The sequence below is a fragment of the Myodes glareolus genome, chromosome 6 (assembly GCF_982192425.1).
Source record: "Myodes glareolus chromosome 6, mMyoGla1.1, whole genome shotgun sequence".
Lineage (NCBI taxonomy): Eukaryota > Metazoa > Chordata > Mammalia > Rodentia > Cricetidae > Myodes > Myodes glareolus.
The window spans coordinates 74,846,215-74,867,431 of NC_142031.1; the positions used below are offsets into that span (position 1 = coordinate 74,846,215).

At 42.0% G+C, this 21,217-nt stretch overlaps 1 protein-coding gene and 1 long non-coding RNA gene across 4 annotated transcripts in view; one reads left to right on the forward strand and one right to left on the reverse strand.

The window, feature by feature from the left end:
* Window positions 1–4: 4 nt before the first annotated feature.
* Window positions 5–16,702, reverse strand: LOC125388257 (uncharacterized). Of its 2 annotated transcripts, none has more exons than XR_015002345.2 (3): window positions 16,498–16,702; window positions 2,987–3,095; window positions 5–937 (listed from the first exon to the last, which is right to left on the reverse strand). It is a non-coding gene; the product is annotated as an uncharacterized LOC125388257 (long non-coding RNA). The 2 variants fall into 2 exon arrangements; XR_007228164.3 differs by lacking the exon at window positions 16,498–16,702 and adding an exon at window positions 16,326–16,464.
* Smarcad1 (SNF2 related chromatin remodeling ATPase with DExD box 1) overlaps window positions 16,391–21,217 on the forward strand; it is a 66,227-nt gene continuing 61,400 nt past the window's right edge. The window contains exons 1-2 of one of the 2 annotated variants that reach the window (XM_048416248.3): window positions 16,391–16,526; window positions 17,007–17,245. In XM_048416248.3, coding sequence (XP_048272205.1) covers window positions 17,056–17,245 — 190 coding nt within the window. In that variant the 5' untranslated portion in view covers window positions 16,391–16,526; window positions 17,007–17,055. Of the gene's footprint in view, window positions 16,527–16,642; window positions 16,758–17,006; window positions 17,246–21,217 lie in introns of those variants that run through there. The other variant, XM_085690888.2, reaches the window with a different exon arrangement.

Consider the following 21,217-nt stretch of genomic DNA (forward strand, 5'->3'; position numbering starts at 1 on the left):
CTAATGAGGTTTGAATCTGCTACAACTTTACTAAAATTCAAGCATCACTTTTATGAGATTACAGAAGGAAGTTGGCAGACACAAAGGCTTACATAGAAAAAATGATTACAGGCAATTGATTATTCTCAGCAAGTCTTGTGGTCAGGGCCAGGTGGTCAGAGCTTTTCTTTGAAATTCGTCTTAAGCCACTAACCAACTGCGCTTTCTCATGGCTCTAAATCATATCTGCCCTCAAGGTAACCTAGATACCATTCTTCAGGATTCCGCCCCCAGGGTTTGCTCCCATACTGAATGGCTGGTTACATGTTGTCAAGAATAGCCTGCTTCTCTTTCCTATCTAAAATGTACCAGGGGTTTCTCATTCTGGCTAGGCTCTCCATAAATGTTAACTCATGCCACTCCATACGTTTTCCTTCATAATTTACCCATCTCCTACCATCATGAGCTCTTTCTGTTTTAGGGTATCCATAAATTCCCCCAGAGAGCGAGCCGGAGTCTTAATCATAACATTAATGGCCTGAATCAAGGGAGGGGACTGACGATCAGTTCCTCCGTATTCAAGGAACCATTGGGAATGTTTCCTGGTTCCTTGAACAGATTAAGTTTTTGTCAAGAGAAAAGTAGAACAGAGAAGAAGATAGCAGAGCCAACGGAAGAAACCATCGCCAGGAACAAAGTGAACGAGGTCGTTGAGGCTGATCAGGCACCGCAACTCGAGCAGGCAGCCAGGGGCCGCCGGGGCCAAGCTCCAGGAAGCATGAGCCCCTCATTTCGAGACGGCCACCACCTGAGAGGCATTTTGTCACACAGGCGAGACAGCCGTGGATGTGCAGAGTATCATACCATAGCTCGGGTTGTATTCTTGTTCTGTTCATGATTTCTCTGACTAAGCACCAATGGGGTTGGCTGCTTTAGCCGTTCTAGATATTTTCTTTCTCTGAAAGAGGAATGGGGGGTAATTTTATAGGAACGGAGAGGGTGGAGGTGGCAAAGCATTGCTTGACACTGAATTCACATTCTGAATGCTTGAACTGAGGTGATATTGGATTATGTCAGCCCCTTCTCATCCATTTTATGATAGGTAGTCATGAGTTAGTCTTTGGGTCAGAGGCTAATATCTGTAGTTATGCATCAGGAAGACTGTGGTAGTTTGAATCTAATTGGTCCACATGAGCTCATGAGGAGTGGCATTATTAGGAGGTGTGGCTTTGTTGGACTAGGTATAGTCTTGTTGGAAGAAGTGTGTCCTGGTAGGGGCAGGCTTTGAGGTCTCATATGTTCAATACTGCTCAGTGTCTCAGACCACTTCCTGTTGCCTTCTGATCAAGATGTAGTCAGCACCATGTCTACCTGCATGCCACCACACTAAACTCTGAACCTTTGAACCCTTGAAACTGTAAGTCACGATCTCAATTATTCCTTAATAAGAATTGACATGGTCATGGTGTTTCTTCACAGGACTAGAAACCCTAAGACAAAGGCTTTTGTTTCTTTTATTTTTCTTTGAGATAGGTGTATTACTATGTAATCCTGGTTGTCCTCAAGTTTACTATAGTCCACAACAACCTTGAACTCTTAATTCTCCTGCCTCAGCTTCCTGAATACTGAGATTATAATTATTTATTTTCATGCATGCCCAACTTGAAAGGTATTTTTTTGACAGAATTTTTGGAGCTTGGACTAGTTTCAAACACATTATGTGGCTTGGGATGACCTTCAGTATTTGAGCCTCCTGCCTAAGTCAAACATGCAGCCATAGTGATTTTATGAGGTTCTGGAGATCAAATCTAGGTCTTCATATATGCTAAGCAAGCACTAGTAACTGAGTTACACCTCCAGTCTATAATTCCTGTTTTAAATTCTTGCAATTAAATAATATTCTTCAGGAGTTGCTTGTTTGTAGAGTTCTGGTATGCTAACCATGTACTCTTCCACTGAGCTGCACTCCTGATCTTCCAGAACGTTTGCTGTTTTTTCTATTTATTTCCTTCTGTTTGTTTGTGTATTTTTTGTTTTTCATTTGTTTCTTTGTTTTTGTTTTGTTTTGATTATCCATGCTATGTATTCTCTTTATAGTCCTGGCTGTCCTAGAATTCAGAGATTCTCCTGCTCCTGCTTCCTGGGTGCTAGGATTAAAGCCATGCACCACTACTGCCTAGAGGTTGTTTTTGCTAATATTTTGAGATAAGATCTCAATATATAGCATTGGTTGGCTTGGAATTCACTATGTAACTAAGATTACTGTACACTCAAAGATCTGCCTGACTCTCCTTCATGAGTTCTGAATTAAAGGCATATGTCACCAAGTCTGGCATTTCCAGGATTTTTTTCATGTGTAGTTTCAATAGATTTTTGCCTTAAATTCATGTCCTTATGTCTTTCCCTTGCTGGTGAGTGAAAGCTTATAAACATTTTCTGTTTTTCTTTTCTTCCTCCCTCTCTTCCTTCCTCCATTTCTTTATTTTTTTCTTCCTTTCCTTTGGGTATGTGTAAAATAACTTACACAAGTGACCCCAAAATGACTGTTCTGTCATGATTCTGATGTTTCTTCTTCAAATCTGCCCGATTTTATCTTAACCTACTTCCTCTCTTCTGGGGAAGCCACATGAATGGTGTGTGTATGTGTGTGTGTCTGTGTATGTGTGTGTTGTTTCAACTTGTCCTAAGGGTCTTATGAACATTGGGTTACCACTATATTAATGAAACATATCCTCAGATCTGTATAAATGATGAAAATGTACTCATTTAAATTTATTAATCTTATTTTGTGTGAATGACTTTTTTACCTGCCAAGTAGATATGTGTAACATACATCTGGGGACCACGGAGTTCAGAAGAAAGTGACAGATTCCCTGGAACTGGAGCTATCAAAGCTGGACAATCTGCCAGAGCAGCGGGTACTACTGAGCCACCTCTCAAGCCATAGACCAAAGATTTTTATATTAAGAAATGGGTTAGATCTGCCGAATATATATTATATACTCACTCAGAAATAGGAATTTACAATGAAGCTCTGAATATCCTGCATCTTTAAGGGATGCCCCTGCCTCTGCTTCCTGAGTGCTGGAATTCGGGGTGTGCACCATCACACAGGCCTGAAATAGATAGAAACAGTGAACATCATCCATTTGTTCTCTCCCCACCCCAGTCTTCTGGTTCTTCACGGTGCCTTGCCTCTGGTCCTGACCCCTCCAGAAACAAGCTTCTAATAGCCTAAGTGGCATCTATATGAGAAATAACAGACTCTGGGAGAGAAGCAAGTAGCCGAACTGTAGCTCACTCATCACCTCTCCCTCCTCTTCTCCGTATCCAGTCCCTCCCTCTCATCTCCAGCTCTGCAGTAGACCACCTGCTTCGGTCACTTCTCCCTCCCCGCCACATTTCCAGTGCACCATGCACATCTTCTCCTCCAGCTTTCATCCCCATTTGTCCAAGTATCTCAACCCTCACCTCCAGCAGGCATTTCCTGGGATCCTGCCAGGCAAGTCTGCCAAAGGAGCAAGTAGACCAGCTAAGCAATAGGTGAGTTTCAGATCTTCAGTCTCCCTCCATTCCTCTAAATCCAGTCTCACATCTCACTGTCTCACTCCCAGCTCTATTGCAGACTGCCTTGTGTGGCCTCTCCTCACTCTCTGCACCCATTTCCAGAGGACTAAGAGGACCCTGGTGGACCCCTCCTATTTCTTAAATCATATACTGACTCTCACACACTGATAATGGGAGACTTCAATACCTGACTCTCACCAATGGACAGTCCATCCGACAAAAACTTAGCAGAGAAATATTGGAGCTAATTGATATTATAAACCAAATGAACCTAACAGATATCTACAGAATATTTCAAACATTAAAGAATATACTTTCCGCTGGGTGATGGTGGTGCATGTCTTTAATCCCAGCAGTCAGAGGGTAGAGACAGGCAGATCTCTGTGAGTTTGAGGCCAGCCTGGTCTACAGAGAGAGTTCCAGGACAGGCTCCAAAGCAACAGAAAAACCCTGTCTCAAAAAGCAAAAAAAAAAAAAAAAAGAAAAAAGAAAAAAGAATATACTCTCTTCTCAGCATCTTATGGAATTTCTCCAAAATTGATCACAAACTTGGACATAAAGCAAGCCTCAACTGATAAAAAAAAATTGAGATTGAAGGCCCCCCCCATACTTGAAAGACCCTCATGTCCACATACTATGTTAAACTCTGCTGAAAAACTTAACTGAGCCATAGAAAAAAAGCCCCCAGGGTCAGCTAATGACTGCGAAATTTAGCTGGGCCATAGAAGGAAAGTTCCCCCGGCCCAGTCAATGCTAAAACAGGATATCTATGGGTTGCAGACTCGCTGACTAGGCTGAGGAGAGGGAGTAGCCCACCCCCAAAACATTCTATCGAAACTGTCAACTTGCTGCAGGGTTCTCTATCTAGCTTTATGGCTTTTCAGGGCAATTCGGGAAGAGACATGGGGCCATTCCCGGGGTGAGCTAAGCCCGCCAATTTGAGAACCAATGAAATGCTTGTTGCTATGCAGCCTCTTATGTAACTCTTAGATCCCTATAAATACATAATGTGCCTTCAGCCCGGCATGCTCAGTAACTTGGTTGCTGTAGCATCCATAGGCGCCTGTGTATATTCATTAAACTGCCTCTTGCTCTTGCATCCAGTGGACTGGTTCTTGGGCAGAGGGCTCCAAGTGAGAACCCCTTGACTTTTGGGATCTTTCAGAAAAAACACCCTACATCCTATCTGACCAAAATAGATATCAACTAAAACAAATCTTACAAATTCATGGAAACTGAACAACTCAGTACTAAATTAAAATAAATGTCAAGACACAAATTAAGAAATTACTTTCTAGAATTGAATAAAAATGAATAAAAAATATCTAAATTTCTGGGACACAATGAAGGCAGTTCTAAGAGGCAAGTTCATAACACTAAGTGACTAAACAAACAAACAAAAAATGAAGAGATCTCATACCAGTAACTTAACAACACATCTGAAAGATTTAGAACAAAAAGGAAAAAAATATATACAAAAGAAGTAAAGGGCAAGAACTAGTCAAACTCAAGACTGAACTTAATAAAGCAGAATTAGAGTGAACACAAAGAAGCAATGAAACAAAGAGTTGGTTCTTTGAGAAAATTAATAAGATGGACAAACTCTTATCCAAATTAACTAAACGACAAGAGGGATGGTTTTAGTACAGAGTTCTACCAAACTTCCAGAGAAGGATTAACACCACTACTTCCCAAATTACTCCACAATATAGAAATGGAAGGAACATTTCCCACTTGGTTTTATGAAACCATAGTGACCCTGATACTCTATATAAAGACTCAACAAAGAAAGAATCACAGAACAGTTTGCCGTTTGAGGATAGGTGTAAAAATTCTCAATAAAATATTTGTAAACCAAATCCAAGAACATATCAAAAAGATCATCTGCCATGATCAAGTAAGCTTCACTCCAGAGATGCAGGATGATTTAATAGATGTAATTTGATAATCATAAACCCCAATACAGACAAACTGAAAGACAAAAATGGCAGGATTATCTCATTAGATGCAGGAAAGACATTTAACAAAACAGTGCAATTTCATCATAAGAATCTTTGAGAAATTAGGAATGCAAGGGGCATACCGCAACACAATAAAGACAGGTTACCACAACCACAGAGGCAACATCAATTTAAATGGAGAGACTCAAAGCAATTCTACTAAAATCAAGAATAAGACAAGGCTACCCAGTCTTCCAATTCTTATTCAATACAGCTCTTGAAGTCATAGCTAGAGCAATAAGACAACTAAAGAAGATAAAGGAGATACAAATTGGAAAGAAAGAAGTCAAAGTATCTTTATTTGCAGATGATATGACAGTATTATAACTTAGGGTTTCTTTCTTTTTTTTTATGACTTAGGGTTTCTATTGCTGCAATGAAACATCATGACCAAAAAGAAAGTTGGGTAGAAAAGGGTTTTTTTGTTTGTTTGTTTGTTTTTGTTTTTTTTTACACTTCCATATCTATTTATCATCAAAGGAAGTCAGGACAGGAACTCAAACACGGCTGGAATCTGGATGCAGGAACTGATGCAGAGGCCATTAATAGGTTCTGCTTACTGATTTACTCCTCATGGTATGTTCAGCCTGCTTTCTTACAGAGTCCAGGCCTGCCAGCCAAGGGGTGGCACTACTCACAATAGACTGTGTCATCAATTACCCACCAATCACTAGGAACATGCTCTATAGGCTGACTCACAGCCCAATCTTATGGAGCTCTTTTCTTTTTGTTTTTTCAAAACAAGGTTTCTCTTTGCATCACTCCTGGCTGTCCTGAAACTCCCTTTGTAGACCACGTTGGCCTCAAACACACTGAGATCCGCTTGTCTCTGCCTCCCAAGTGTTGAGACTAAAGGTATGAGCTACCACCACCTGGCTATAGGCATTTTCCTCCTCTTGGATGACTATAGTCTGTATCAAGTTGACATAAATCTAGGCAGTACAGTATATATAAGTGCCTCTAAAATTCTACCAGAGAACTCCTGCAGCTAATGAACACTTTCAGCAAAGTAACTGCCTACAAAATTAACTTACAAAAATCAGTAGTCTTCATATATACAAATAATAAACAAAGAAAGAAATCAGGGAAACAGCACCTTTCACAATAGCTTTAAATAATACAAAATATCTTGGGGTAGCTCTCACTAAGCAAGTGAAAGACTTGTATGATAGAAACTTTGAGATATTGAAGAAAAAGACAGAAGATATGAGATGACAGAAGAGTCTCCCACGCTCATGTATCGGGAGGATTGGTATAGTAAAAATAGCCATTTTACCAAAAGAAATGCAAACATTAAGTGTAATACACATCAAAACCACAATATAACTCTTCACAAATCTTGAAAGGACAAATCTCAACTTCATATGAAAAAACAAAAACCCAGAATAGCTAAAAAATAACCCTAAATAGTAGAAGTGCTGGAGGTATCACTATCCCCAATTTCAAGTTGTAATGCTAAGCTATTGTAATAAAAACAGCATGTGATTAGCACAAATAGAGACACACCCATCAGTGAAATCAAATTGTAGACCCAGACATAAATCCACACACATTGATGGACACCTGGTTGTTGATAAAGAAGTTAGAAATACCAACAGTAAAAAGAAAGCACCTTCAACAAATGGCGCTGGTCAAATTGGATGAAGACATGTAGAAAAACCCAAATACAGCCATACTTTCCACCATTCATAAAACTCAACTACAAATGGATCAAAAATATCAACACAAACCAGATACACTGTTGCAGGAGATTTGTTTACATTGTTGCTTAGAGACCACCAATGGAGTCAGGCCTTGATTCAGAGGCTGGGACCCATATTCAGCTGACTGGGGTGGAACATAGAGTTTTCTGGGAGACTCAAGCAAGATAGACAAACAGACAGGAGAAATATGAGAGCCCAAAGAGTTGAGTTAGCCCTTTTGAGTGGGGAAGCTTGGAGGGTAGTGGTCACTGTTCATTTTGTCTGTGAATATATAGGGTTTAACCCTAATATCTGACTCCCAATCATTTTTTATTAATAAAAATTTTTAAAAAGCTATCATATACACTGAACCTGATAGAATAGTTAGTGGGCAATAGTCTTGGATTCATTGGCACAGGAGAAGGCTTTCTGAACAAAATACTGCTAGTATAGGCACTAAGATCAACAATTAGCAGACGGGACATCATGAAACTGAGAAGGTGTTCTTTTTGCCAATGCCTCCCTAGTGCTGGGATTAAAGTAGTGTGTCACTCCATCCCCCAGCTAAAGCTCAGAAGCTTCTGCATGGAACAGAACACTGTCATTTGGACAAAGTAGAAGCCTACAGAATGGGAAAAGATTTTTTTTAACCAATTCCACATTTTATAGATGTCTAATATCAAAAATATAAAGAATTCAAAAAATAGATATCAAGCAAACAAATAATACAATTTAAAAATGGAATGTACATCAAAACTTGAGAGTTCTCAACAAATGAACCTCAAATGACTGAGAAACTCTTAAAGAAATGTTCAACATCCATCAGGGAAATGCAAACCAAAACTACTTTGATATTTCATCTTACACCTGTCAGAATAGCTAAATAAAGCAAGGGACAGCTCGTGTTGATGAGGATGTAGAGTAAGGGGAATCCATTGCTGCTGGGAGTTTGTGCTTATACATACACTATGGAAATCAGTGTGGTATTTCTTCAGGAAATGTGAATAGATCTACCTGAAGATCCAGCTATACCACTTGTGAGTATATAGTCAAAGAATGCTTCATCCTACCACAAGGACACTTGCTCAGCCATATTCATTGCTGCATTTATTCATGATAGCCAGAAACAGGAAACAACCTAGATGTCACCATGACCATAGCAACTTTTATAAAAGAAAGCATTTAATTAGGGCTTGCTTACAGCTACATAGGCTTAGTCCCTTATTAGCTTGGAAGGGAGCATGGTTGCATGCAGGCAGACACGGTGCTAGAGAAGTAGCTTAGAGTTCTACATCCATATCTTTAGGCAGCAGGAAGAGAGTCACTAGGTCTGGCTTGGACTTTCGAAATGTCAAAGCCCCTTCCAGTGATGCACTTGCTCCAACAAGGCCACACTACTCCAACAAGTCCATACCTCCTAATTCTACTCAAGTAGTCCCATTCACTGATCACCATCCTTTTTTTCTTTTTCTTTTTTTTTGTGGTTTTTTGAGGATGGGTTTCGCTGTAGCTTTGGAGCCTGTTCTGGAACTAGCTCTTGTAGACCAGGCTGGCCTCGAACTCATGGAGATCTGCCTGCCTCTGCCTCCCTAGTTCTGGGATTAAAGGCATGCACCACCACCACCCGACACTTAGGAGGCCATTCTTATTCTCACCACCACAATGCTCCTCAACAGAAGAATAGATAAAGAAAATGTACATTTACACAATGGAATATCACTCATCCATTAAAAAAAATGAAATCTTGAAATCCATAGTAATAGGTTTTCTGTATATCCTGATAATAGGTTTCTTTACTCACCCAATGAGCCTGAACAAGGTTAACTGAAAAAGTAAGAAAAGAGGGCTGGAGAGATGGCTCAGTGGTTAAGAGCACTGTTTGCTCTTCCAGAAGTACTGAATTCAATTCCCAGCAACCACATGATGGCTTACAACCATCTGTAATGAGATCTAGTGCCCTCATCTGGCCTGCAAGTATACACGCAAACAGAACACTGTAAATGTAATAAAAAAAGATTTTTTTAAAAAAAAAAAAGTAAGAAAAGAGGTTTATTTGAGTAAAGCAACTCCCAGGTGAGTTCTCTAGTCCCAGAGATGAAGGTAGGATAAGTCATACACCTGAACAAAAGCAGGGAGCTTATATAGCCTGGAGGCAAGGGTGATGATGTGTCTAACACCATCTGAGTTTGTGCTCAGGCGGCATGGTTAAAAGCTGAGCACTTGGGTGGAGACTTGGACTGCTGGCAACTTCAGCAGAGGAGGTACTGTAGCCACCAAGATTGCAGAACTAGGCTTTTTTTTGTGCCTTCCCTTTGGTGGAGGTTCTCAGAGAGGATGGAGTTTGGAGAGATGGGTTGGGGAGGAAAGGGCTTTAAGGATCAAGCAGGAGTAAGCTGGAGGTTCCAACTGAACACAAAGGTAAAAATGGACGAAACTAGAAGAAGCAAATTATCCTGAGGTATCCCAGTCCCCGAAAGACAAATACGTTATGTATTTGCTTATATGTAGATAGTACGTATTAAGTCAATGATAACCAAGCTACAATATGTAGATCACAAAGATTTGTTAGAGAGTTAGGGACTAAGGTAGACAGATAGATCTCCCTAGGAAAGGGAAACAGAGTACATAATCACGGATGAATAAGGGATGGAAGGGAAAGATCTGCTGAAGACCTGCTTTGGCGGGGTGGGGGGTGGGGGGGGATTCAAGTCCCAAAGAGGATGTGAGGGTTTGGAGGGGGAGTGGACTTGAGCTTAATTGAGAAAAGATTACACCTTTTAAACTGTTTAGTTGCCTGGAGGATTAAAAGGGAGACAAGGAGCAGAGAGCTGGGCTGTGACTTGGAGGTTGAGGCCTCTAGCATTAACCTTGACAAAAAGCACCAGTCTTATGCTAATGGAAGGACCACAAGTTCCTTTTGCTAGAGATAAGAATGACTGCTTTATCAAGCAGGAACTTTCTCCCAGCCCCAACGGACTGGAGATCCTTATCCAAATGCTTGACCTTGGGCAAAGGACTTTTGGGGGAGCAGACACTACTACAATTTCCTAGTCTTACTATTTGGGCCTGTTCCCCTATAATGCTCCTAAAAGGGAAGGTTTTACTCTTTTTCCACTAAACTGTACCATTTTGATTTCTCTCTATTTATTAACTGAACTCTTGATCTTAATGGCCTCAGACTCTAGATCTGAATTTTAGACATTTTATCCTTAGACTCAAGTATGTAGTAAATCTCTAACTTTTTTCTCCTCGGTGTAATTAGGAGGGCATGATGGAATTTCCTATTTCTTTAGTGGCGGGATTTTTCCCCAAGAATTATTTTGTTTAGAGAAGTTACCAAAGTACACATTTTTATCTTTTACCAAAGTGCACACAAAATTTCCCAAAGGGAAAGGCATTAATATTGAGAATCATTAAAAATGGAAGTAAAAAGGTGCTGGAGAAGCGTAGTCTGCAGTTTTGAAAAGCTGGAATTTTGTCAAGTCAACAGTCACCATGTGATCCATGACAAAGATCAAGTGGGTGGAGGGGGAGTACAGGGGGATGAAGGGGATTAAGGAAGGAATATAGGGAGTGAGAGCTAAAATTAAGAACCATTTGAGGGGCAGCATGGAAACCTAATACAGCAGAATCTTACACACATACACACACACACACACACACACACACACACACACACAATCCAAATGAAATCACCAAATAATGGGGGAGACAGAGCCCCAACTGGCCATTCCTTGTCACCAAATGAAGCTTCCAGTATTTGGTTTGTGTCACACCTAACTGAGTTTTTGCTCCAAATGGCCCAAGAGGACACCCCAAACAAAACAACCCAGTCCGTTGCTAAGCCTGCAGGTTGTTCTCTACAAACAGAGAGTAAAGTCTGATTGCTGAAGACAACACCTACACAACTCACTGAACATCGAGTTGAGCTGGGGCCTACATAGAGCCTTCACCCCCATGTTTTAGTATCTTTGGTACAGGAAGATAGGCTGCGTGAAATGTAAACACTAAACCAGCCACAGACCCTTTGATCTTCAATGGTTTCCTGCCAGATATGCTAGTGCTATGGTGGAACAAAGCCTATGAGGGCTACCATCCAATATCTGATCTGACTTAAGGCCTCCTCCAGGAGATGGAGCCCATGCCCAACAATGCCTGAGGGTAAAACCAAGTACTAACGTCCTTAAAAACTAAACAAACATACAGAAAAAAACCCTGTGGCAATAACATAATTCTTAATGGCATTCTGATAAACTCATAGATCAATGCCTTGGTCTACCATCATTCTTCTTCCTACAGTACATAGGAACAAATATGGAGACCCTCAGCCAGACATTATGCTGCCAAAGACCTTGGCACACTCAGCTCTAAAGGAGAAATCTTCATCATATCCCTCCCTCAGGGTCCAGGCAAACCTTCTGAAGAGGAGGCATAAAGAATGTAAGACCCAAAGGGGATGGATGATACCAATAAAAGACCCTCTAAGCTAACAGGATCAGAGCTCATTTGAACCTACAGAGACTGAGACAGAATGCACAGAGTTGGAACAGGTGTGTACCAGATGTGGTCCTAGAGCTGAACGGAGAGGTGGCCCCATCCCTAGCCCAGAAGCTATCTCCAAATAATATCTACTTGTAACTGAAAATTTAGTTCTTTCCAAGGGAGTCTCACTGAGGAAACAAACTACTTGTAAGGTTGGCTGCATGCCCAGCCATGGATGCCAGTAGCAAACATACTCAATGGCACCTTTGGAAATTTCTTGTCTCATAGTGTTGTGCCAGGGCTGCTTTATTTATTTATGTATTATTATTTTTTATATCATCCTTAAGAATATTTATTTATTTATTATTTTTATTTTTCATTTTTCTCTATTTTCATCCCTAAAGGTTCTTTGGGTATATATTATAGCGTCTGGTTTTGTGTTTTTATGGGATTCCCCAGTGTGAGAATGAGTGGGTCTCTGTCAGTGTTCTTATATATATACCGTCTCATGAGCTCTTTCGCTTTCTCCCCCTATACTCACATGTTTGTTTTATTTTTATTATATTTTATTATTATCCCTTACAAGTCTGTTTTCTAATAGTAACAGAAAGGAGGTGGACCCAAATGGAAGGGGAGGCGGCTGAGGACTAGGAATTGTAGAAGGAAATGTTGCAGGATATTTTTTTTATAACATCATGAACCCAGGGATTGTTTTATTTACTGAAAAAAAAAAACAACTGTTTTTAGTTGCGGTATGGCTCAGCCATAGCACATAACTTTCATCCATGAACTTTCTGCTTGACTATTGTAAACAGCATTAAATAAAGTCAAGAATAGATTGACAGGCAGACCAAGCAATCAGTTGACAGGAAGAGAACATAGGATTATTAAGAAAAAAAATCACAGAGAGTAAGAGAGAATCAAGAAGATGGATAGAGAGACACACAGGAAGTAGAAGGGAAGGACATCCCATTTGATGGTCTTGTTTGAGACGGTATAGAAAAAAAAGGGCTTTGAAGATGTCAGCTGAAGAGGAAGGTCAGCTGGGTGCTTTCTCTGCCTCTCTCAGCTAGCAGGCTTTCATTTCAGCATCTGGCTCCCTAGTCTTTATTGGTAAAATCGAATGGTTGAGATTTTGTTAAAAACAACAGTGGGTGTTCCAATGTGTGACATGACCACACAGAGAAATCATACCAGTTGTGGGCAAACTGAGAAACCATCACATTTGGTAAGACACATGCATGGGAAGTCCTCAAGGAGAGAGTTAAGAAACATTACAAGGAAAATTCATTCCCCCATTAAGAATGGGAAATACATTAGGATCCTATATAGTGCTACTTTAGATGGTTTGAAAAGAGAAGTAGAAAGTGAGCCAGGTGGTAGTGGGGCATGCCTTTAATTCCAGCACTAGGGAGGCAGCAGCTGGTGGATCTCTGTGAGTTTGGAGTCAGCCTGGTCTGCAGAGTGAGGTCCAAGAAGCAGAAAATAAAAATAAATGGCTTCACTATGACTTAACTGAGACTGGCATAATACTAATTATAATTACTATCACCCTGATAACTCATACTTTATTCTTAATAGCAATAGTGGTATTTTATGCCAAATATAAGAAGTGGTTTGATAATTGTGCCAAGTATGAAAGATGGATTGATAAGATACAAGCTTTATATAGATATGTAAATGAATATAAGAAAAATACTCTGCAAATCAAAACAACTCTGAGATTCCATCCTACACCTGTAAAAAGGGCCAAGATCAAAAACACTGATGATAACTTATGCTGGAGAGGATGTGGGGAAAAGGGAACACTTCTGCATTGCTGGTGGGAGTGCAAGTCGGTACAACCCCTTTGGATGTCAGTGGCGATTCCTCAGAAAATTAGAAAACAACTTTCCTCAAGACCCAGTAATATCACTTTTGGGCATATAGCCAAAGGATGCTCAGGTGTGCCACAAGGACATGTGCTCAACTATGTTCATAGCAGCATTGTTTGTCATAGCCAGAACCTGGAAACAACCTAAATGCCTCTTGATCGAAGAATGAATAGGGAAAATGTGGTACATTTATACAACGGAGTACTACACAGCAGAAAAAAAAATGAAAGCTTGCATTTTGCAGGAAAATGGATGGAGCTAGAAAACCCAGACACAGAAAGACAATATCACATGTACTCACTCATAGGTGGTTTTTAAACATAATGCAAAGAAAGCCTACAAACCACAATCCCAGAGAACTTAGACAACAATGTGGACACTAAGAGATACTTACACAGATACAATAATCTACATGGGAAGTAGAAAGTAGAAAAAGACAAGATCTTCTGAGTAAATTGGGAGCATGGGGACCTTGGGGGAGGTTTGAAGGGGGAAGGGGAGAGGCAGTGACGGGAGCAGAGAAAAATGTAGAGCTCAATAAATATCAATTAAAAAAAGAAAAATGTAGAACTCAATAAATATCAATAAAATAAAAAAGAAAGAAAGGGAACTAAAGAAAAACTTGGGAGTTGGATATGGTGGGGCACACCTTTATTCCTAGCACTGTGAAGGCAGAGGCTGACGGATCTCTGAGTCTGAGGTCAGCCTGGTCTACAAGAGAAAGGTTCGTGAAAGCCAAGCTTACACAGTGAAGGAAACTATGGAAACCAGAAAGCTGGGTAAGATGCGATTGAATGAGGGGCCATGCTCCAGACCCAGTAACAGCAGAACTTGGCAGCTTTGGTCACGTTAGTATTCAGGCATCTGCCCTCGCCTGCCCTTTGGGTTCTGACAGGCTATGTTCTCAGCGGCAGTCACTAAGAGCATCTCCTGTGCACACTCTCTACATTCTCTTTTAAAAGGTGGGCCTTGTCCACCTCCTATCTCTTTCTCCTCTCTCTCTCTCTCTCTTTCCCCCTGCTTCTCTGCCTGTCTGTCTCTTACCCCCTCTCCTTGCCTGTCTCTTCTCTTCTGCTGCTCCTGTCCCCAGAGGACAGTCTTCCCTCTCTCCCCCTCCCTTTTCCAATTCCTTTCCCCTAATAAAGAGAAACAGATGGGAGGTGGGCAAGGCCCACCTTTTAAAAGAGAACATAGTGAATGTACACAGGAGGTGCTATCCCCACCATGGTGATAATGGATTGAACCTCTGAAACTGTAAAAAAAATCACTCCAATTAAATGTCTTCTTTCTTTTTTTTAAAAAAGATTTATTACACACATACACACACATATATAGTTCTGCCTGCATGTATGCCTGCAGACCAGAAGAGGGCACCAGACCTCATTACAGATGGTTGTGAGCTACCGTTTGATTACTGGGAATTGAACCCTGGTCCTCTGGAAGAACAGCTAATGCTCTTAACCATTAAGCCACCTTTCCAACCCTTAAATGTTTTCTTTGTGAGAGTTGCCATGGTTATGGTGTTTCTTCACCGCAATACAAACCTTTACTAAGACACATGTGTCTTAGTTACTTTTCTATCGCTGTGAAGAGACACCATGACCAAGGTGACTAAGAAAGCATTTAATGAGGGGTTTGCTTACAGCTTCATGGGTGAGTTCATGACTTTCATGGTGGGGAACCAGGCAGGCAATGGTGCTAGAGCAGCAACAAAGAGCCTTTGTCTGTTCCACAACCATTAGACAGAGTGTGTGCACGTGCAAACAGAGGGTGGGAAGAGGGGAATGGTGAGGGCTTTTGAAGTCTCAAAGCCTACCCCCAATGACACACCATCTCCAACAATGCCACACCTCTTAATTCGTCTGCAAACATGTCCACCAACATAGACCTAAGTACTTAAATATATGAGCCTATGGGGACCATTCTTATTTAAAACACGTACTATGCCACTCATTTTAGTTCTATACTTTGTTGTGGACTTGGCTAATATGTCTCGCCACCATTACAATCAGTTTACTCTAGCAGAGTAGTGTGATAAGAAGATCAGGGTCACAGGAAGAAGAGAAGTAACTATTAGCCCCCAATCCTCTATCATTCCAGAAGATTTTATGGAGAGACTCTCACAGAATTCTCCTTTCTTGCTACAAACAGAAGAGAAAATGCCAAACAAAAACAAGAAAAATCGTGTCAACAGTGGGGGAGCGGCTCAAGCAAAGTCTTGACGTCCAAAAGTATCAGATACGTGTCTCTTACTCATGACTTAGCATTTGCAGGCCCTGGTATGCATGCCTGTATGTGCATGTGTGTGGGTGCGCTGTGTCACGGAACACATGTGAAAGTCAGACGACACCTTTCGTAACTGATTCTCTCCTTTCACTAAAGGAGCTAGGTGATCAAACTCAGGTTCATCAAACTTAGCAGCAAGCTCCTTTGCTGGCTTGGTCGCCTAGCTAGCCAAGCATCGGCTCTTTTTTTTTTTTTTTAAATTATCTTGTAATGATTGAGGGTAGACAATTAAAACACTGTCAGGTCCAAAATGACAAACACAATTATAGTAAAAAATTATATTGCACATCTGATAGTGTGGAACACAGGATGCAAAATACGTATTAATTATACATTACGACGCCATTTGTTATCATTGTGTTGTTATTGTTCGATTAGCTGTGTAGCTAGCGTGAAGAAATGGAACCACGGAACAATCATACCCTTAGAACCTAGCAGAGGTAGATACACGTTACCATGACAACAGCGCCCTCAGACATTTTCTGACCACGCTACGCTTGAAAGTAGAAGGCCCCGGCTGCGTGTTGCGTCATCACTGCGCGCTCGGTGGCTTGCTCGGCGCTGTCTGGGAAGGTCCCGGCCAGGCTACCGTCGCCTCCCGCCAGGAATTATTTTATTCTTTTTCACCTTTGTTACAGCGCGGAGCTCACGAGGCCGTAAGTGAAGGCGGGAAGGCCGCCGGGCGGGCTCCCTTCGGTGGCTCGCCGGCCCGGCCGCTTCCTCCTCGCTCGGGCCTCTCCGCGTCTACTTCCGGGCGGAGCGCCGCTCCCTGCTCGGCCCTTTGTGTCCCTGCGGCGGAGGCGCGGGCCTGGCGGGCTGTGTGGAGGCGGCGGGCGCTGGGTCCGGGCGACGCGGCGGGAAGGCGGGCACGCGCCTCTGCGGCCCGGGTGAGGACCGCCGGGGTCGGCTCGTGGGACTGCGCGGGCCGGGGCGACGCCGCGAGGGCGCGACGGGCATTGGGCAGGGACGCCTGTCCGCCCGCCTCCGTGTGGCCTAACAAAGCGCAGCCGGAACCGGGCCTCGGTATACGTGCGGACCCCCTTTCTCTCGGAGCCAAGTGTGGTGGCTTTGTGTTGTTTCTTGTTTTCACAGCCTCATATCCCCCCCTTTTTTTCTTTTTTGTTCCCTCCCTGCAGCTAGTTCATTGAAAGCTGTCAGCCCCTCAGGGAGCTGGTTTCTATCAATATGAATCTTTTCAACTTGGACCGTTTTCGCTTTGAGAAAAGGAATAAGATTGAGGAAGCTCCCGAAGCAGCCCCTCAGCCCTCCCAGCCCGCTCCATCATCACCAATTTCTCTTAGTGCTGAAGAGGAGAATGCTGAAGGGGAAGTTAGCAGGGCAAACACCCCAGACTCAGATATAACTGAAAAAACAGGTGAGTTACAATGTTGCAAACTGATAGAGCATCCTGAGGTGACCGAAAAGAGGAAGTGGTGGTGCTACCTGATAGCAGACCGATACATTGTCTCTGGTTTTGCCCTTTGAAACACAGCCAGCGTTGGTACTGCCATAGGCACCAAGTACCTGCCAACCGAGCACATCTCCATTGTTATTTCACACGTAGGAGCTCTTGGGATACCGCAGCACAATGATGGACGCCGAAAGCCTAGTTTCCAGGAGTCTTAGGTCAAAATGGCTACTCAGAGAGCGATGTAGGCCGTCCTCCTGTTGTGGGGTAGACCTTGGGGTCAATTTGATTACAGGTTTTCATTCATTCTAATATTCCTTTAGATTTTTTTCCTACCTCTTTTTGTTTGAGACAGAATCTGATTGTGTAGCTTTGAGCTGCTGTGAAACTCACGTTGTAGACTGGGTGGCTTTGAAATTGTGATCCTCCTGTCTCTGCCTCCCAAGTGCTGGGATTACAGCCACGTGTCACCACACCTGGTATCCTTTCCTGGCTTTTTGAAACTGGGCGCTTGCTGTGTATTCCACTGCAGCTTGCTATTCACTGTGTAGCCCAATATGGCAGGGAACTCAAAGCAGTACCCCTGCCTCGCCCTCTCCAGTGCTGGGATTTCAGCCATGGTTACAGGCTTGACCCGCCTCAGATCACCTCAGTGAGCTAGATGCATCAGATGCTTAAAGATAACGTCTCTGTCCAACTAAAGATTAAGTATTGCTTCCAACAGACGCCATGGAAATCTCTAGAATTCATTTGAGTAGTTTTCGTTACTGTTAGTGAATAAAGCATTTTAAATCAGTGTCGCAGGTTGTTAGGGACCATCAGCTGAGGAAAGTGAGTCCCAGATGAGGATTTTGGAACAAGGATGTAACCCACACAGCATGTTGTGGAGGTTAGAGAACAGTTTGAGGCATCGGCTTTCTCTGCATCGTGGTTCTCTGGGTGGAACTCATGGTGCCAGTTTTGTGGGGCAAGCACTTTGTTTGCCAACCCAGCTCACTGACCTCAAAATATTATGAACTAATTTTTTAGGTATAGTTAGTGGTGTTTCTCATTATGTTATTTAATAATCCTGTAAGGTAAATAGTCAGATTTTTGGAAAGGAGACTCAGGGAGGTTAAGTTTTAAGAGACTTTACACGTTCTGATTGTTGAGGGTGAGCCACAAATCATATTAAGCACCTTCCTTTCTTCCTCCATCCCTCCCTCCCTTTCTTTTTTTATTTTGTTTTTGTTTGAGACAGGCTTTCTCTGTGTAGCACTGGCTGTCTTGGAACTTCCTCTGTAGATCAGGCAGTCTGGAACTCAGAGATCTGCCTGCCTCTGCCTCCCAATGCACGTGCCGCCACCACCACCTGTTTCTTTTTCTCCCCCCCACCCCAAGACAGGATTTCTTGTGTAACAGTCCTGGCTGTCCTGGAATTCTCTTTTTAGACTATGTTGGCCTTGAATTTACTAAGATCCACCCGCCTCTGCCTCTGGGTGCTGGGATTAAAGGCGTGGGCCTCTACTGCCACCCAGCTAGACAGTTTCTTAGGATTGTGATGGTAATGTTGGAAGTTTTAGTTTCTGTTTCAATAACATATTTCTGATGGCAAACAGTATATCAAAAACTTTTAAATTAGTATGGCCAGAAAGACTGTTAGCATATGTTTTTACCCATTGTACTGGGTGGTTTTATGCCAACTGGACACAAGCTAAAGTCTTGTGAAAGAAAGGAAGGAACTTCAGTTAAGAAAATGCCGTAGATCAGGCTGTAGCTAAGCCTGTAGGGCATTTTTTTTTAAATTTAGTGATTGATGGGGGAAAAGCCCAGCCCATTGTGTATCATACCACCCCTGGGCAGGTGGTGGTGGAATCTATAAGAAAAGAGGTGAGCAAGCCATGAGGAGCACCCCTCCATGGTCTCTGCATTGATTCCTATCTCCAGTTCTCTGCCCTGTTGGAGTTCCTGTCCTCGCTTCCTTTAACTATGAACTATATGGAGTATTGGCCAAGTAAACCTATGTCCTCCCCAGCTTGCTTTTTGGTCTTGGTGTTTCATGGCAGCAAGAGAAACCCTCAGTGAGACACTCAGGTATCTTTTTGTTTGCTATTCTTTCACTGGAATGCAACATTAATGGCTGATTACAATTATTCTTAAAATAACCTTTTCTCTTTGAGACAGGGTCTTAGGCAGCGCCTGTAGCCTTGAATTTGATAGGGAGAGGAAACTGGCCTTTCCCTGGTCTTGACACTACAGGAGTGTTGGGCAGCCCTCCCATGAAGCTTAGGAGAACATTTTAAAAAGACTTGGATGTAATTGAAACTTCGTGGATTAAGAGTCATATTAAAGATTTCTAAAGGCTTTGATTTATTTAACTGGAAGGATTTTAAGCCCAGAATTGACATGTTTTTCTTTTCTATTTTCTATTTGAATTGCATGAAAATGGCTGTATGTATGTATTATGTATGTCTATGTCTGTAGTTAATGTATGTAGTTAATGTCTGATGTCCAGGTAATTTTCCAGTAGCTATGTTTTTTTTGTTTGTTTGTTTTTGTTTTTTTCTAGACAAGTTTTCTCTGTAATCCTGGCTGTCCTGGAACTCAGAGATCTAACTAGTAACTCTAGTACTGGGATTAAAGAAGTGCACAACCACTCAGATATACTCAATTTTTTAAGAAATAGCCTAGGCTGGCTTTGAACATATTTCCCTTACTATTTATTTATATTTATGTATTCATTTACGTGTTTATTTTTTGAGACAGGGTTTCTCAGTTAGGCTTGGCTGGTCTGAAACTCATTGTGCCGAATAGGCTGGCCACACAGATCACAGATCTGTCTGCCTCTTTGGGGATTAAAGGTGTGTTTTAATCCCAAAACCCCATTTTGCTGTTTATTATTTATTTGTATAGGTGAGGTTGAGCTTGTGTGTGTGGTGTTCGTGCTTCTGACATACATGCCTCCTGGTTGCCTGGAGAACTGTGGGCCGGCACACCAGGGTTCAGGTTTCAGGCTTCAGTGGGTCAAGAAAGAACTAGGTGTAAGTAGGACATTTTGCTTGTCTCTGCTTCATTTTAATTAAGTGCGCATTGGGTGAGAATTTTTAAGTCTCATCTCTGAAAGTAAAAGTGCTTTGTAAACAAGATTTCAGTGCAATGATTTAGGTACTTATCAATACTGTTAATATGTATGTATTTTGTGCTTTGCTTCCTTAAAACTTTATTTATTTATTTATTTATTCCCGAGACAAGGTTTCTCTGTAGCTTTGGAGCCTGTCCTTGGACTAGCCCTTGTAGACCAGGCTGACCTCTAAGTCACAGAGATCCTCCTGCCTCAGCCTCCCAAGTGCTGGGATTAAAGGCGTGCACTACCACTGCCTGGTGGTTTTCCTAAACTTTTTATTTATTGTTGGGGCCTGTTTGGAGGTGAGAATACAGTTTGCTGGGGTCAGTGCTCTTCTTCCATGTGTGTCTTGAGGATTGAAATTTGCTACTTCATTTGCTAAGCTGTCTCACCACCCTCTTTAAAAAGGATTTATTTTTGTGTTTTGGCTGCATGTATGTGTGTGCATGAGTGTCCCTAATGTCTACAGAAGCCAGAAGAGGGCACGGCTCAGCAGGAGCTGCAGTTTCGTATGTGTTAGCCTCTTCTGAGGAGGGAGAACCGAAAGGACAACATGGCCTTCTAGCATCTGAGCCATCGCCTCATCTCCCTCTTTTTTATTAATATATGAAAAATTTAATTGCGTCTTCCAGGGGTGAGGATGAAGCTTACTATTAGCATACCTGCCTGTCCTGCATGAGGTTTGGTTGGTCTCCAGCACTGTGAAAAATGAAGCAAAACAAAAAGATTGAATTTAGTTGCCTTTTCTTATCAAAATGTGGTTTTGCTTATTGTCTTTTTAAAAAAATCATTATCATCATCTGAGTGTGTGTGTGTGTGACAGAGAGAGAGCAGGT